The sequence below is a fragment of the Cupressus sempervirens genome, chromosome 9, assembly GCF_028749045.1.
Source record: "Cupressus sempervirens isolate cs-2001-9-10 chromosome 9, ASM2874904v1, whole genome shotgun sequence".
Lineage (NCBI taxonomy): Eukaryota > Viridiplantae > Streptophyta > Pinopsida > Cupressales > Cupressaceae > Cupressus > Cupressus sempervirens.
Window position 1 is genome coordinate 633,877,040 of NC_143126.1, and position 16,951 is coordinate 633,893,990.

The 16,951-nt window shown below is 38.2% G+C and overlaps 1 protein-coding gene across 6 annotated transcripts in view; it reads left to right on the top strand.

The window, feature by feature from the left end:
* Nucleotides 1-3,381: 3,381 nt before the first annotated feature.
* Nucleotides 3,382-16,951, top strand: part of DCL2 (dicer-like 2) — a 445,017-nt gene continuing 431,447 nt past the window's right edge. For all 6 annotated transcript variants that reach the window (XM_089801429.1, XM_089801434.1, XM_089801433.1 and 3 more), the window contains exon 1: nucleotides 3,382-3,817. In XM_089801429.1, the coding sequence (XP_089657555.1) occupies nucleotides 3,660-3,817 (158 nt within the window). In that variant the 5' untranslated portion in view covers nucleotides 3,382-3,659. The remainder of the gene's footprint in view (nucleotides 3,818-16,951) is intronic.

Genomic DNA, 16,951 nt, shown 5'->3' on the forward strand with positions numbered 1-16,951 from the left:
AGGCAGATCCAAAGACCTACCAAACATCAAGAAATGGCTTGTCTAAAGGGAATATCTTAGCTTATTTCCTAACATAAGAAAAATCAAAGAGTAGCTTGAATTAGTCCCCTTAAAAGGGAAGGGGATACCAAGTAGCTAGAATGTGCAGTGACCTTGTTGGTGTATTTCGAGCTTGGACTATACTTTTGGAATTTATAATGTTACTTATCTTCAAATGTACCCATGATAGGTATACTGCAACTATATCTCATATTTGTTCATGTAGTCATTTGCCACATTATGGCTAATAGTTTGAACTTGGGTAATGCTATTAAAAAATGCCTCCAATTAGTATTAAACAACCCCACTTTAATATAAAAAGTTGTTTAATACTTGAAACAAGTAAATAGAAAAAATAAGCGACAACCTTAATGAATACAAAGCTTGAATAACATGTTCATATATTTTATTTTAATATTAGAAAAACACTCGTTTCATATTATGACATCTATGATTACTATGTTTTTGACTATGTTGACACCTAGATTGTGGGTGTGACACCTAGCATCCTACAAGATACTTCACTTTCCTTCTCACAATGTCGACTTTTGACATTCAAACCGTTAAGTGGAAGACAAAATGTCCCTGAATATGTTTGTAACAAGAGTATGAACTACACCTTGTGTTTCTCTTTGGTACTTGATAGCTACATCATACCAAAGATTTAGTAGTAGCATGCTTCATGTGACCAGTATATTTTGGTCATAACATAATATGTGTTGATGGATTTAAGGGTGGGCTATCATTTTTTTTTAGTGGAATTATGATATGAGATGAGAGCATTTGCAATATTGGATATTAATGACTGATGGATTACTCAATGTTGTTTAGTTTGTGGAAATGTCATAAAATAAATATATACATGAATGATCTTAGAGATTTATAATGGGATTTAGCTCTGGTGGGACTTTCTCTTGCCCTTATACCTTCCTCTATACTCATTAGCTACTCAACGTCTCCAACATTTAATGTAGTCAACAATATATTAGAAAACCAATTATCATTTTATTCTCTTTTTGACGAAGTAGGATTGAAAGGGATTTTCTATTTCTGAAGTGAATATATTCATATAATAAATCATTTACAGGTTAAAATGAGGAGATGAGATCATAACATATACATGACTGGATCTCGCGTATTGTTGTATCTTGACATCCCTATCAACAAAGAACACTTGTTTCTATAAATAGGCAATGACCTTGAAAATGTTAATTGTACTTTCACCTTTGACAATGAGATTGAAGAATTTTTTGATGAAAAGGACGTAAGGGCTATAAACCAATGATACACAAACCTTCTTTACCTATGAAAAAAGGTGGTAATCATGTCTCTATTTGTATGGAAAGTGTGATTGATGAATTCAATTACATTATCATTTTTACTTTTCACTAGATTCAAACTAACAACTATGTTTATAGGCTTTAAACCTAAATTAGATAAGCTCCAACAATCTTTTAACATATATTTTGAGTTGACTTCCTTGTATTTACCATGAAAAATGATACATGTTTCATCTACGAAGATTAGTTTATGGCATGTCTTTAGGTGTGTGTATGTAAAATTTTAGGCTAAAGGCTAATGGGATAATGACTTTCTTTGGTTAGTAAACAAGATCTACAAATAATTCCATTGAGAAATTAGAAGCACAAAAGCATTTGGTTGACCTAATGACACATCACATGCACCTTGACAAGAGTTTGAAGCTTATTCACAAGCTTTTGTTTTTCTCTGAAAGGAGTCCTCTGGAGTTGAATACTACGAGATCCCTTGGGAAGCCCTGAGTTGATGATTAAGACTTTTTTAGAATAATAGTGTGCCCTTAATCTTCTTACCTACATTTCTCTTCATGGTTCATGATAGTGAAAATAATTTTATACAAGCACATAGGGTACTCCTGTTCAATACAAGAACATAAGGCCCTCTTGAGTATGATGCTTGCTTATGTGTTTGCTCTATATGTAATTTGAACTCTCAATGTCTGAGTTCATGGGTGAATAAATGTTATCCCTATAAGTTTATGATAGAATTTTTTTTTATAAAAACCGAGTTCTATATTTAATCACATGACAATTTCATTCTTAAGGAACTCATGGATCCATGCTATTGCAGGTAAGGATTTTTGAAAAGCATTGTGGATCACTATCCCAATATGGAATGAAACATATGCATTTTGTAGCAAATATCTGCAAACAAGGCATTAGCAATGATGTCATGTTTTTAGTTTGTGCTGAGGCATGTGGTCATGTTCCATTTAACTCATGGAGCTCCTTTCATAAGGATTTTAGTGCTTAATTCTTATTAGAAGAACAAAGATTGGTTGACCACTTGAGATTTAAGTAAGTTCTCTGGTTGATAATTCACAATGTTTTTTCATTTGAAACATGCTCTAATGTACAGTAAATAATAGACCCACAAATTTGTTATACTTTTGATTATTTTTGCTAGTGCCAAGTAATTGGAACAAAAAACTGTCATTGCTTCATCTATTTTGAGATTGCATGGCTGCAGATGTGGTTTCCAACAATCAATCTTGTAAGATCCAACCTTTCAATTCTTCGAATAGAGAGAGCCAATAGTCTCTCAGTACAAAAGAGCTTTTTCGAAAAGACATGAAAAGAAGACCATTTAGATGTACATTCGATTATTAGATATTTGTCTTTTATGTAAAAATATTTTTTTCATTGTCATAATGAATACAAATTCATATTTTATAATTATAAAAAATAAAAATTAATTAACAACTATAATGTTTGCATCTAATACAATTTAATACTCTATTATAATTAGTTTGTTGAAAAGTCAAATTAAGAAATTTACTCCTCTGCCTAATAATAATAATCTATCAACATAATTTGCGTATTCTGTTCAGAAAATTACAATTGTATCCTACCCTCATACGCGCAACGTCTATACAGCAAACTAAAACGCACATCGTACCAAATGTTTAGCCAAATTCCTAATATACCAGATTAAGGTACGATGACTCTCTTGGTATCTGAAAACTGACTACGCGTACCGGCCGAATCCTGTAAAGCTATCGTATTCGGCATGGACTATTAAAAGAAATCATTAAAAATTTCAATTCATGGGCTCCTTCTCGGCGAATGCTTTCCATAAAAGACAAGACCAGCGAGCGAAAATAGTTACGGCTTTCGGCATTGGATTTGATCGGACTGGGAATGTAGTTGCTCGGAACGTGGAGAATCAGAGAAAACACGATGAAATTTCCATCGCTAAATCAAAACTTAAAAGCCGACAACTATACAAGGATAACGTCACCTGTACCGCCAAATAGCTTTTTGAAAATAGAAAACAGACAATCAGCCCTGATACTTGCAATGGAAGATTTCCTGCACAGTAGAATAATTGAAATAGTTTGAGGAGAGCGGATGTTTGTCTTTAAATTAGCGGATAAAAAAACCAGAAGACATTATTTTATTACCGTGGGCGTGTAACAGATGCACTGGAAGGTATATTATTATTTTTGAATATAGAAAGCAGCGGACATAATTTTAGTACGGTGGGTAGAAGGGACCCCGAAATTGACTCTGGCGTGGACATCTTATTGATTATCGTATATAACAAGCAGAATTTGAAAAAGTGAAGAATAACGAATTTTCATGGCAAAGACCAAAAAAGGGGACATTCTCATGGGTGTAAAAGGAGCAAAACGTTTGCGCCAAGACGACATTTCTAGTTGGAAGTCTGAAATTTCTTCCCCTGAAGATCTTGCAGATATGGATTTAGGGAGAGCTGATCCAGAAGCATTTGCTAGAAGGTATTTTTTTGTAGAATTTAAGAATAGTTTCCACGAAGTTGGTTTGGATTTCCTTATATTTTTAGGTAATTGTCTATAATCAAATGAATTGCATGGTAACACAATACATATGTGAAGTTGAATAGCCTTGCATGTAAGTATGCGATGGTTTCATTTAAATGTGAAGAAGGGTGTCTGTCTTTTATTTGAGCGCTATGGGAATGTTTAATTACGCCTGTTACGTGTTCACAGTATACAAAAATGAATTTGAAAGTCTTTTAAATCCATCCATATAACCTTTTTCCTATCAACAAATACTTAATTTTAAGTTCCGATGTACTATTGCCATTTTTTTCGTTTGTTGCTTTTCAGTGGGGTGAATTCACTGTTGAGCATCCGTTTGATCTATAAAAGTCTGTTTACTAATTTATGTCACTTAAGATTGATACCACAGCACATTGGTCATTATATGCTGGATTCCAAATGTTAAATGCCATTTTTTAGTTGTGCTGTAAACTGAGTAATGATTGTACACATCTCTGTTACATTTTTAGATGCGGTTAAAGGTAACAATTTGTTTTCTGATTTGGTTATGGTTAATTTCCTTTTGTTAGTTTAAATGATTATGTTCGTGTTTTTTCAATTTTCAGCACTGAGTCGTGAGAATGTGATTTAAATCACGGCTCTTACAATTCTGAAAATTGCTTCGACAGGTTAGTTTATATGGTAGATTTTTTAAATTATACAGTAAGTATTCTTGTAAAGAGGACGAATTGCAAATGTCAAGCATGGAAAACTGTCATTATTATTTTGGTCCCTTTTTATTTTAATGTCAAATTAATTAATTAAAACAGTCCTTTATAATATTATTTAAATTTTGTGACTACCCAATTAATTAATGTAATTAATTCACGCCATTAATTTGGGAGAAATTGTACTCCTCGTTGTCCAGAGACTGCTTTTCGTCAAGCAATTTATCATCAAACAGCTTATCAATTGCAAAGCACCAGAATCCCAAATTGTCATGTCCCGATATTGGAGGCAATTTGATTTAATTAATTAAATTAATTAGGTTGTCCAAAATAATGAATATTTTATGAGGATGACTAATTAATTATTTTAATTAAATAAATAAGTGGTATTAAGTTAATTATTTATAAAGTTATCAAATAAATAAATATTAAAAGGTAACTTTATATTTAATTAATTTATCAAAGAGACTTGAATTATAAAATATTTTATAAAGTCACTTAATAGATAAAATAAAATAATGTTCTAGAAGCTTCTGGAGAAAGTGGAGGAAAAAGAATAAATAGGCACCCCGGGCTTCATTCTAATCATCCAAATTTGTTGTTGTTGATGTTGATGTTTGTTGATGTGCATTGTGGAGCCTAGGGTTTCTGCAATAGTCACAACTGGCCATTGATAACGAAAACTCTCAATTGGTACGCAATTTTGAGGGTGTGAAATATCACTTGAATTATTGCAGCTGGGAGGAAGATACTTCAGTCTTTTATTTGTGCTACATTGAGAAAAAATATTTGTGGCCATTGAGAACGAAAACTCTAAATTGGTACACGATTTTGAGAGTGTGAAATATCACTTGAATTATTGCAGCTGGGAGGAAGATACTTCAGTCTTCTATTTGTGCTACATTGAGAAAAAATATTTGAGTACAAAAAGCAGGCCGAAAAAGCAGTTCGAAAAAAGCAGGCCGAAAAAGCAATTCGAAAAAGCAAAGAAAATTATTACAGCCATCTACAATTAGGGGCGGCAGCTAGAGAGGCACGACTTGGGCACTTGAGGAGGTTATTTTCTGTTCAGTGGTATTGCAATACATCTATTCTCTAAGGCAACTTCATATGCCAGGTCTGATGTGTATTTTCATAGTTGCCTTTCATTATAGAGTGCTGTTGTAATTGTCATTTCGTAATCAGACCTATCATTCATTAATAGATACATCATTCATTTTTACATTCCTCATAATGGTATCAGCAATCCATGGCTTTAGTTGTATTTAATCATGTATGTGATTAGCATACTGTTGTAGGGGAGTATTGAAGTTAGATATTTAGTGTTGCATTAGTTTTCATTGGCAGCTGTAGGTGCATATTACTTTACTAGCAATCATCATATTTTGATATCTTTGTAAATGCCAAGAGTCTTGGCTAACTTAGTATGAATATTGTATTGGATACTCATTCTCAATTAAGGAGATACAATTGCTGGTCATTAATAGTTGTCTTTGAGCGTTAATATATCATTCTTCATCAGCCAGGTAGCTTGCATACCAACTGTTTGTTAAAATACTAGTTGGCTGTAGGTGATTATTTTCATGATTAAAACTCATATATGCATTCACTATTGCCAAAATTAGTTGCATATTTATGTTAGGTCATTGTTTAGACAATTTGGAGTCTTTTGTAAGCATTCTCTTTGAGGCAAATCCAAACAAGAATCACTGCAGCAATCTGAAAAGTTATATCAGTTAGAGGACCCTTGCTTGCAAAGTGTTTGACGAAATGTCAAACAATTGAGGTATAAAGATTTTTGGTGTTGGAAGTAGTTGTAACCTATTGGGGTTAATACAGTGGTATCAGAGCGGTTTTCTTGCCATCCTGTGGGGTAAGAACCGACTTACATGAGTGATCAGCACTCTATCCAGAATGGACAGGTACAATACAAAGTCTCTGAGGACACAATCTTGGACAATTGATAGACACAGTATCCAGAGTCGGAATTGTAGAAAGGATGGCTATTCAGACATTCGAGATGAACTTAGGAAAATAAGGCATAACATGTATGAACTGTTGGTTAAGCACCACCGTATAAATGACAGGCCGTTCGACCTAGCTAAGGTGGATAAGTCAACTGGATTTCTATTTGGCAAATCTTATCGCAAAGCATTGACTGATACAGTGAGAGATGTTACTAGGAACCTTAATGAGGAGTTCGAGAAACAAGTTTGCAACCAGTCAGAGGTTTCAGTTCAGCCACAGGAAGAAGTGGTGAAGGATATTACGTTGATGGATAGTAACTGTCCACTTGGTACAGTTGTATACAGGCTGCCAAAGGGTAATGTCTCAGGTACTCATGGTGGTTTAGTTCCAACAGGCAGTGACTACAACATAGTGGGTTCAGATGATGATTATGAGGATGTTGTTGTGCATGATGGTGAGATACCTGGTAGAGACGAGCAGACATTGAGCATTCATGACTTTGCTGAGAGAGTATACCAGGCACAGATAGATGCTTCGTCACATGAGGTTGAGGCTGGTAGTACTTCACATGATTTGTCCAGCCAGCTGAAGGTGAGCAAAGATAGTATTGTGACTTCATTATCTCATCATGACAGGATGCGGGATATGATAGAGGATCACATTCGGATGATTCAGTTACAAGGTAGACATAAGGGAGTTCAGGCAAAGTCTTCTTGTGTTGACTTACAGTTGATTAGGGAAGGAATCAAAACGATGAAGTTGAGATATTTACATCTTCTATCAGATCGTGACCATCTTCTTAGCCTTGTCGGAGACTATTTAGATGCCTTGAGGAGAAAGGAGGAGGAAGTTGACAAGCTTTCTCGCGAGCTTGAGGACATTCGAGCTTCTTGGATTAATACTCCATTGGCATTACAGGGCTGGGAGAGACATGGGAATGAGCATGGCATGGAGCTGAGCTTAGTTTCATCTTGCACTCCTAATACTCAGTTTTCTGCTGCAGGAGGATCATATGTGGTCGCTGATAATGTTGCGAGTTCATCTTGCATTCACATCCAGGATACAGGGACAATGTCAGACAAGTATGTGGAGTTAGTTGGTATTGGTCATATTACTCGGGTGAGGAGTTTTCTTGAGTTATCAGCTGATTCTAGTTTACGGATATGGATTCGAGATTGTTATATTGGCGTTTGGGATTTAGTCAACTGGAGATCTTTATCACTTTTTGGTAGCAGTGATTGTTTGGGTGCTATCATGGATTTGATTAGCAGATTGCACGGTGTTGTCTTTTCTTGTGCCAACAGCTTGTCCGATGTTGGTATTAGTTTTTATACACCGGTGTTGGGCTTTGTTCATATATCCAGTCGACCATTCTTGCTGGAATGTGTTGATGATCTTTCATATTTGGCAGTGTGTACAGATGAGTCCCAGGATCATATTGACATTGATGACATCCAGGAGGATGCAGTGGGCAGTTTTGAAGACTTAGTTTCCTTGGCAGCTTCTTTTGGTACAGAGGAGTTGGACAGCAGTGCTGCAGTTTTTGATACTCCGTATGTTGATATGAGCTTTGGAGTTGATTCGCAGGATATGGTTGGTAATACTCTAGAGACTAGTAACTTTGAGGATACTCCCTTAGACAGTGTGTCAGAGGAAGTTTGTAGGAGACAGTCTAGCCAGTGCCATCATGTGTCTAATCAGTTGAGAGTTAGTGAACGAGACATTGCTATCGCTTGCCAGCATTTCGATGCTACTCGTCAGTTGTTAGCAGTTTATGGATGGGGTTCTCCTACTAGTGATGAGCAGGGAGGCAGTTATTTTTCCTTGACAGAGATCCACTCTTTATGGGAGGCTATTCGGATTCTGAGACGGAATTATATGCAGCTCGTAGCCGACAGAGATTATCTTATGGAGTGGGGGAGTACAGCATAAGATGCATTATTGGCCAAGGAAGATGAGGTAAGTGAGCTTACTCAGCAGCTCGAGGTGACTTCTGAGATTCTTGAGAGTACGCAGTTGGCTTTCGAGGAGTCACAGTTTCATTTGGCTAAGGTGACCATGGAGTTAGATCGACTACAGTCTTTACCTGATTCTGTACAGTCACAAGCTGTGGTGTCTGGTGATCCGAGGATGTCCATGGTCGAGATTGTCAAAGACAGTGGAGATGGGGATGCATCCATCCTTGATACTAACATTGGCATATTGGGTTTGTTCCCACTAGAGTCAAGTTCAGTTGAGTTGGGTGCTGCAGCAGTTTGTTGTGGTATGCCTAACATGGTGGTGGCCTCTAGTACTGATGGCATGGAGACTAGAGATGTTGTATCAAAAATCATGTGTGATGTTGGCGAGCCGACAGTTGGCATGGTTCCTGCTAGTAATACTACTCTCTTTGCGATGTCTTCGGAGGTAGTAGTCAGTTCCAACTTGTTTAGTGATCGATTGCAGTTAGTTTCATCTAGATTGCAGTCTGAGCCACTGACTGAGATTGGCGCATTCTATCAGCATTACACTGTGAGGTATGTTCATCAATTTACCTCTGATGACCATGTTGATGAGATGATGATACATAGATGTACTTTGGTTCCTAGTGCTTGTCATCAGTTATGGGACGGTTTGACGCCTCGAGATGAGAGTTGTGATGAGCATGACATGGCGATAGGTTTTGCGGTTGACAGCTTGATAATACACGACTTAGAGCAGGAGTTTGGGAGTGATGCTTCAGCAGTTGTTGTTATTGATTCTACTCCTTTGGTTATTATTTCTGTATCCACTTGAAGTGGCACCATCAATGTTTGCGTTTCCATTCCCTCCGGACATGGAAGCTGCTTGTGTCACGAGCACTTGTTGAGGTTCTTTGGTTTTCATGTTGAAGGGGCATTCTTTTGTGGCATGTGCCATGATCTGACAGATGTCGTAGAATTGGTTTTTTGGACAGGATCCTTTAGTATGACCATTGGTCTTACACTCCATGCACCACAGCTCACTGCCCTTTGTCTCCTTTTGCATATTTTTAAACTCCTTCATCATGTGGATCATGTGCTTCTGTAGGGCGCGGACCTTCTTGCTGCTGCCTTCATCGTCGCTGCTATCTTCTCCGAAAGGCTCGTCGTTATCCGAATCCAAGGAGCTAGTCTTCTTCTTCTTTGTCTTTTGCTCACTTTCGAAGTTCAATGCTCTGTTATAAGCTTCCGTGTATGACGACGGTGGCACAATTTTCATTTTCCTCCGCAAGTTTGGGCGTAGACCTTCCACAAACCATCTTTTCTAAAGTCCATCCTCTAACTTATTTTCCATTTTGCTTATCAAGTCTTTTAATTTCCTGGCATAGACATGGACAGTTTCATTCTTCCCCTGCTTAGTATTGAAGATCTCTGCTACAATTTCATTATCATCGCGCAACAGTTGAAATTTGGCCAGAAACTCCTTTTTAATGTTATTCCAACTATCTAGCTTCTGCGGATCTGTGCTAGTAAACCAGTCAATTGCCATGCCCCGTAGGGTGGCAGGAAATTGCCTCATCCAATCGTTTTCATCAGTTATACCATTTGCCCTCCAGATCGTTTCACATGTTTTGCAATGTCGAATGGCATCGGCCATACCGTCGCCATCAAACTTCAGCAGTTTTTCTTTTGGTCCTGCCATCACACTTGGTTTTTGTAACTAGGCGTTGCTTGGTCCTATAGCACTGGCGTTGCTTGGTCCTGCAAGACTGGCATTGTTCACTCCCATACTGTGGCTTTGCACTCGCACACTGTGGCTTTGCACTCCCACACCGGCGATTTGCTCTCCCACACTGGCAGTCTGCACTCCCACACCGGCAGTCTGCACTCCCACACCGGCAGTGTGCAATCCCACACCGACGGACTCAACAACTGCGAACTTTGGTGAAGAAGGATCTTCTGAAGTTGTCCCTTGCGGAAGTGTATCTCAGATGAAGAGTCACTCCACGCTCGTACTCCCTCGGCACTCTAAGCCCTGCAAGTCAATGCTCTTCCGTTTGGATTCTCTTCCCTCGACGAACACAAATTCAAAAAATCCTCCTATGCTTCTTCCACCAATTCCACCCACTGCCGAGTTTCCTCCAACAATTCTTCTGTGGTCCGGTTTCCGTCGGCAATCTTCTAAAATCTCCTTCGACGTTCGGCTTGCTGTGCCAAAATTAAATTCTCTTGCGCAGTACAAATTCCATCTTTTCCCTTGACCTTATTGCGATCCTTGTTAAGCTGATTTGGCATTAATCTTCATTCCTCCCACCTTCTAGGTTCATAGGGCAACGGCGCCAAATGTTTACTGCATAGGTTAATTGAGGAATGCGCACAGATAATGAACATGGACAACAGAACTCCTTAGATTATTCGCATATGCCAGAACATTACATTATGCTTCATAAGATGATTTACAATGATCCTAGACGGGGTATAAATACTTTCCTCCGAACTTTCTTGAAGGGGTCTGTTGACTACAAAATAATCCTAATCTACCCGTCCGCTACAAAATCTTTACCGATGACAACACCTTGTCGGCTACAGTTTCTACCGACGACAAGGAATTTGGTTTATCTCCGGCTCTAGCCATATCAACAATCCTCACTGAAGGAAAAGGGAAAGGAGAAACTGAAACCTCGATTCTATGGCCCCTATTGTGTAACTCGCCGCATTGGTGAAGTTGCCTATGTGCTGGAACTTCCGGAGGGTAGCCATATTCATAATGTCTTCCATGTCTCTTGTTTGAAGAAAGCCGTAGGGAAAAATGTCACAGTTGCTACTGACCTTCTGCCACTCAATGAAGGAAAGCTCATTTTGGAACTTGCTGAGATCCTCGAAGTACGGGATCTCAGCAAGTGAGAGGGCCCTACGGAACCGCACTGTGAAGGAATATTTGGTACGCGGGCGACACCTGCCATTGGACAATGCAACGTGGAAGGGCCAACACATTCTCCAACCCCCGATGTTGCATTTGCTTGAGGACAAGTCAAATTTGGGATGGGAGGATTGTAATGTTCCCGTTATAAAATAAATAATAAATCAAACTTTTATAACAGGCTGATTGATTTAATGTATCTTGGACCCTTTTTTATTTTGTTTCTGTAGTTTGTGTCGTTGTCGGCTATCTTTGTACACCCTCGAAAATTTTTCCAATGGGTATTTTAAGCACGACATGTAGATTGTAGTGAGTATGCTTTTTGGATTATTTTCTCTACATTGCGATTTCCTGTTGGAATTCTAGATTGTTTGCCATTTTGGAGCTGAAATATCTGCCCTATTTGGCTCGTGTAGTTTCAGTGGGATTCAACCCTCACCCTATTCCGTTGTTGCATGTAATACTTCGCTTGGATCTGGCAAATTGGAGCACAATCTTTGTTGCAAGATATCTATTATCTGATATATATATTCTTTGTGTTTTGGTTACTTCAAATTGGCAGTATCTATGTGTTGGTTTCATTCCTCTCTGGCATCACAACATCTCCGTACCTCTCTCCATCAACCAACCTCCTGTATCCATCCGTACCACCACCCCTCCACACCTCTAGCATCTTACTTCACACTTACCAACTTCCTCCTTATCATCAGTACGACTTGCGAATTCCAAGTGTATGGCCTGCATTTTCTTCATCGTATGACCTCAGTGCCCATACACCTTCCCTCCTCCCTACACCGTACGGTGTCCAGCCTTCATCGTACTCCTCCCTCTACCTCCATCGTACGACCATCCCTGCTCTGCTGTATATCTATCCTTGTTGCCATCGTACGACCACCCCTTGCCCTGCCGTACGGTACAGACTAATTGCCAGTACTGTACGGCCTTTTGGGGCAACACCAGAGCATCCCTGTTCTCACCTATGCATACGGAACATTAAAGAAAAACCCTGTTCATTGTGGACTGAAAAGTAGCTGGAGCATTAGTTAGCCCAAATGGCATAATTACAAACTCAAAATGGCCACAATGACATTTAAATTTCATCTACTCTATGTTCTACTCTCTGACTCAGGTTTGATGATAGCTTGATCTCAAATCAATTTTGGAGAAGAAATATGCTCCATTTAGCTCATCTAATAACTCATCAATCCGTGAGATGGGGTACCTATTTTTTATAGTCTTCTTGTTCAGGACCCTGTAATCTATGCACATCTTAAGAGTTCCATCTTTCTTCACCAAAACCATAGAAGAAGAGAAAGGCGACTTACTTGGTCTAATGTGCCCAATAGCAAGTAGTTCCTTGATGGTTTTCTCGATCTCATCCTTCAATCTCTTTGGTGTTTGTAGGGTGTGATCATGATGGGTTTAGCACCCTCCTTTAACTCAATAATATGCTCAATACCTCTATCTGGAGGTCTACCTGGAGTATTTCACTGAAAACCTTGTAGTGCTTGATTCTCAGTTCTTGTATGTCTGGGTGATATTCTGATTTTTGCTGCCCCTATGATGGCATTAAAGTGCAATGAGCTACCCACTCAACCTGGTCATGTCTCAACAAGCTCTCCATGCGTCTGCAAGACATTATCCTAAACCCACTATCACGAATGGCCTTAAGTATATGGGTCTTCCCCTTTGATTGAAACTTCATCTCCATATCTCTCAAATTGAGAGTGGACTCCCCAATGTCATGTAACCAAGTCATACCCAAGACCAAATCTGTATCACCCATGTTAACAACATAAAAATCTGCTTTGCAATCAAAATTGTTGATCTCTAGGGGCAAACCTGTAATCTTCCTGTCACATTTGAGGATGTAGCCATTAGCTACCCTCACTCTCAGACCCTCAAACTGCTCTGTCTGTATCCCACACCTCTCAATCAATTTGGAATCAATAAAATTGTGAGTAGCACCTATATCAAGCAAAGCAATAACTCGCTGATCAACCAGTACCCCTCTCATCCTAAATGATTGCTCTTGTTGTAGACTAGTGAGACTGGCCTCCTTAAGTCTACCCTTAGTCTTCTCATCACCAATATCATCTGTGCTTTCCTTTTCGTCAATTGATTCCTCATTTTTAGATTGCTGGTCTGAATTTTCAGAATCAGAATCCTCATAGTAAGCCCACATAACCCTGTTTGCTTTTCCTTTTGGCCTCAAAGGACAGTCATGGTTTGCGTCATAGGGTCCTTAACAATAAAAATAAAGTTTTTTCTTCCTTAAATCATTCAATGTCTCTCTATCCAAAGGAGCAAATGATTTATCTTTCTTTTCAGCCTTTGTCTCATTCTTCTCAGGTTTCTTGAAGAATGGTTTGTCTTTGCTAGATGATGCACCCTTTGACTGAAATTTATTTACTGGGGTTGCTTGTTCCATACTTCTAGCCTTCTTAATCGCTTCTTGCAAATTGAATGGATCAAAGGCTTTTACCCAAACCTTTAGTGGTTTGGATAATCCCTCAGTGAACAAAACAACCAATCTCCTATCTGATATACGTGGCAACATAACGGATAGCCTTTGAAAGTCACTAATTAAATACTCCGATCCGCCTATTTGTTTCAACTGGGCCAACTCCCTGAAGTGGACTTCTGGATCCTTCTTATCAAACCTCTCTAACAATTTGTCCACGAAGTCCTAACATGAAGTCACTTGGTTATGCTGAAGGGCAACCATCCCATCGTACCACCAATCATGTGCAGCTCCCTCTAAATGTATCATGACATATTTTATTGCCTCCACTTCTATCATATGTCTCAGTGTTAAGAAGGTATCAAACTTGTGAATCCAAGCTTGCACTGTCATTCTGCTACTCCCATCAAATGTAATCAAGGAAAGCTTCCCTGTAGCATGCTTTAATTCATTGTCCTCGCCACGAGGTCTCCTATTCTATCTGACTGAATGGTAGTGTTCTCTTCTTTGGTTCACAAACCTCTCAAAAGTCATTCTCTCTCATACTTGTGGAGTCAATAATTCTAAATGTAGCGTGACATATTTTATTGCCTCCACTTCTGTCATATGTCTCAGTGTTAAAAAGGTATCAAACTTGTGAATCCAAGCTTGCGTTGTCATTCTGCTACTCCCATCAAATGTAATCAAGGAAACTTCCCTGTAGCATGCTTTAATTCATTGTCCTCGCCACGAGGTCTCCTATTCTGTTTGACTGAATGGTAGTGTTCTCTTCTTTGGTTCACAAACCTCTCAAAAGTCATTCTCTCTCATACTTGTGGTGCCAATAATTCTCATTCATCATTAGCAGCAATAAGGATATTTGCAAATGTCCCATCCTCAGCTTCCTCTCATGGCTCCTGTACTAGTTCATCTCTAACAAAGGTAGGACATGTGGGCTTGTCTACTATTTTGGAAAGGGTTCTTTGAGCTTTAGGTGATCCCATTGCACTCCTGTTATCCTCTTGTTTCTGATTCCGTCTATCTTGTGGGTTCATGCACTCAACCATGGTGGTGAGTGCCTGCAAAGCCTAAGCCATCTGCTCTTGTCCTGTAACCATTGCTCTTCAAAATTCCTTTGTTTCTTGATCCTCATTCTTATTGTCTCTTGGTGGGCTACCTGCTTGCTTGTCACCCATGGTGTTTGGTTGCCTGTCAAAATCTTGTTCCCTGTCAAACAAAGCTTGCTTGTGAGTGTAAAATCTGTGAGAGCCAACCCCAGGTGGCTGCATGTGATTGTTAAACCCTCAAGATGGCAGGATTTAGCTCTGATACCAATGTAATAACCCCAACCAGTTATAACTTCTTCAAACACCAAATTCTTTTATACTTTAGTTATTTGACATTTTGTCAAATATTTTGCAAGTAGGAGATATATTGCATATGTAAATTCTGATTGCTTTCTAAATGCCAAACTATAATAAGTATGCTTCCAAAGAACACACCAAACAACTAACAATGAAGATGCAATTGTTTTTGAATAACGCTGATTACAAATAGGAAAATATGCATCTATATTAATAAGACATTAGGGCAACAAATTCTGATATAAAACTTTGATATAAAATAGATTACAATAGATTTTACAAACCCTACCAATGCCCTAAATATCTAATCTCAAACAATGCAAAATCTAGTTGATAAAAATCTGGAATTGCTCCAAAAATATGAATTTCCTGTTGCAAATCACTGTAGCAACGTCATTGTAGCAGCATCACTGTAGCAAATTCCAACTTATTCCTTACTCCACAAAGCTGGCCCTAGGCCACAAATTTGGCACAATGAAAAGACTGATTTGTCTTCTCCAGCTGTCGCAACCCTTAGGAAGGTATTTCACCATCTCAGTTATGGAAATCAATGGGAGTGTTCGTTCCCAACGATCAATATAACAACTGTAGATACCCTTGGCTCCACAAGCTATCCGGAAGAGTAGATGGCAAAACATTTGATGCTCAACAATGAGGCTGCCCTCCCAATTTATTCTTTTCCTTCACCCTTCTAGAAGGAAATAAAATATTATTTAATTGCACTTTCCAGAAGCTTCCCCCTTTTTAAGGAAATAATTAGTTGTACTTCTAGAAAATGCACTCTCTAGAAGCTTCCCCCCAATAATTAGTTGTGTTTCTAGAAAATTAAATTAATTAAATATAAAATCACCTTTTAATTTTAATTATTTAATGACTTTTTAAGAAATTAATTTAATCAATTTCTCCTTATTTCTCCACTTAGCCTTTGGAGAATGTAAAGGCTAAGAACTCCATTGGGATGCTAAAAAGATGGGGACATTACACCACAACCGAGACTCTCTCTCTCTCTCATAGATTGTGTGTGCAATATTTTATTGATCTTAAGTTTTATTCATGTTGTCTCAACAAACAAAGCATCTTGTCTTTTTTGATATTGACATCCTTGAAGTTTTTTGTGGGCTTTCTCTTCCACGAGATTCTTGTTTTAATTACCTAATTAATATCACCATTATTTCGCCTTTGTTTTCCTTAAGAATTGTTAGACGTTGGTGCATGAATTGACTGACCGTAGAATATGATTACAAGATCCGGTAACAAAATACTTGCTAAGATAGATATCAATGTTTGAAAATTCTAACTAAAACTTTATTTTGGTTAATTATTGACCTTACTATGATCAACTTCAGTGGAAGAAAGCTACATTCAAGTGCAATTTATAAACAACATTTTGTGAGGGCTCCTGCTTCAGAAAACTTGTTGGAAGAAGCCTTCAAATCAATGCTACTAGCATCTCAACATTTAATCAACCAAACTATTCTATATGTTCTAAGTGGGAAGGCTTTTATTTTTGGGCCAAATTTTAATCCGGTGTGATCACAATTTTGTGAGACACCATTGTAAGATTGATTCCTTCTATCTGCCACTTCATTGGGGCCCTTAATTTTAAAGCACTTGTCGTGGATCAGGTTGTATCATAGATGGTTGCTGAAGTAGGTTGGGTGTTCTTGAATGATTTATTTGTTTGTATTAGCTTTAGGGAAATATGATTGATGTGTTCACAGCAAATTTTTTGCTAGCTTATTCATGTCTTAAAGCCCACGTTTTGTTA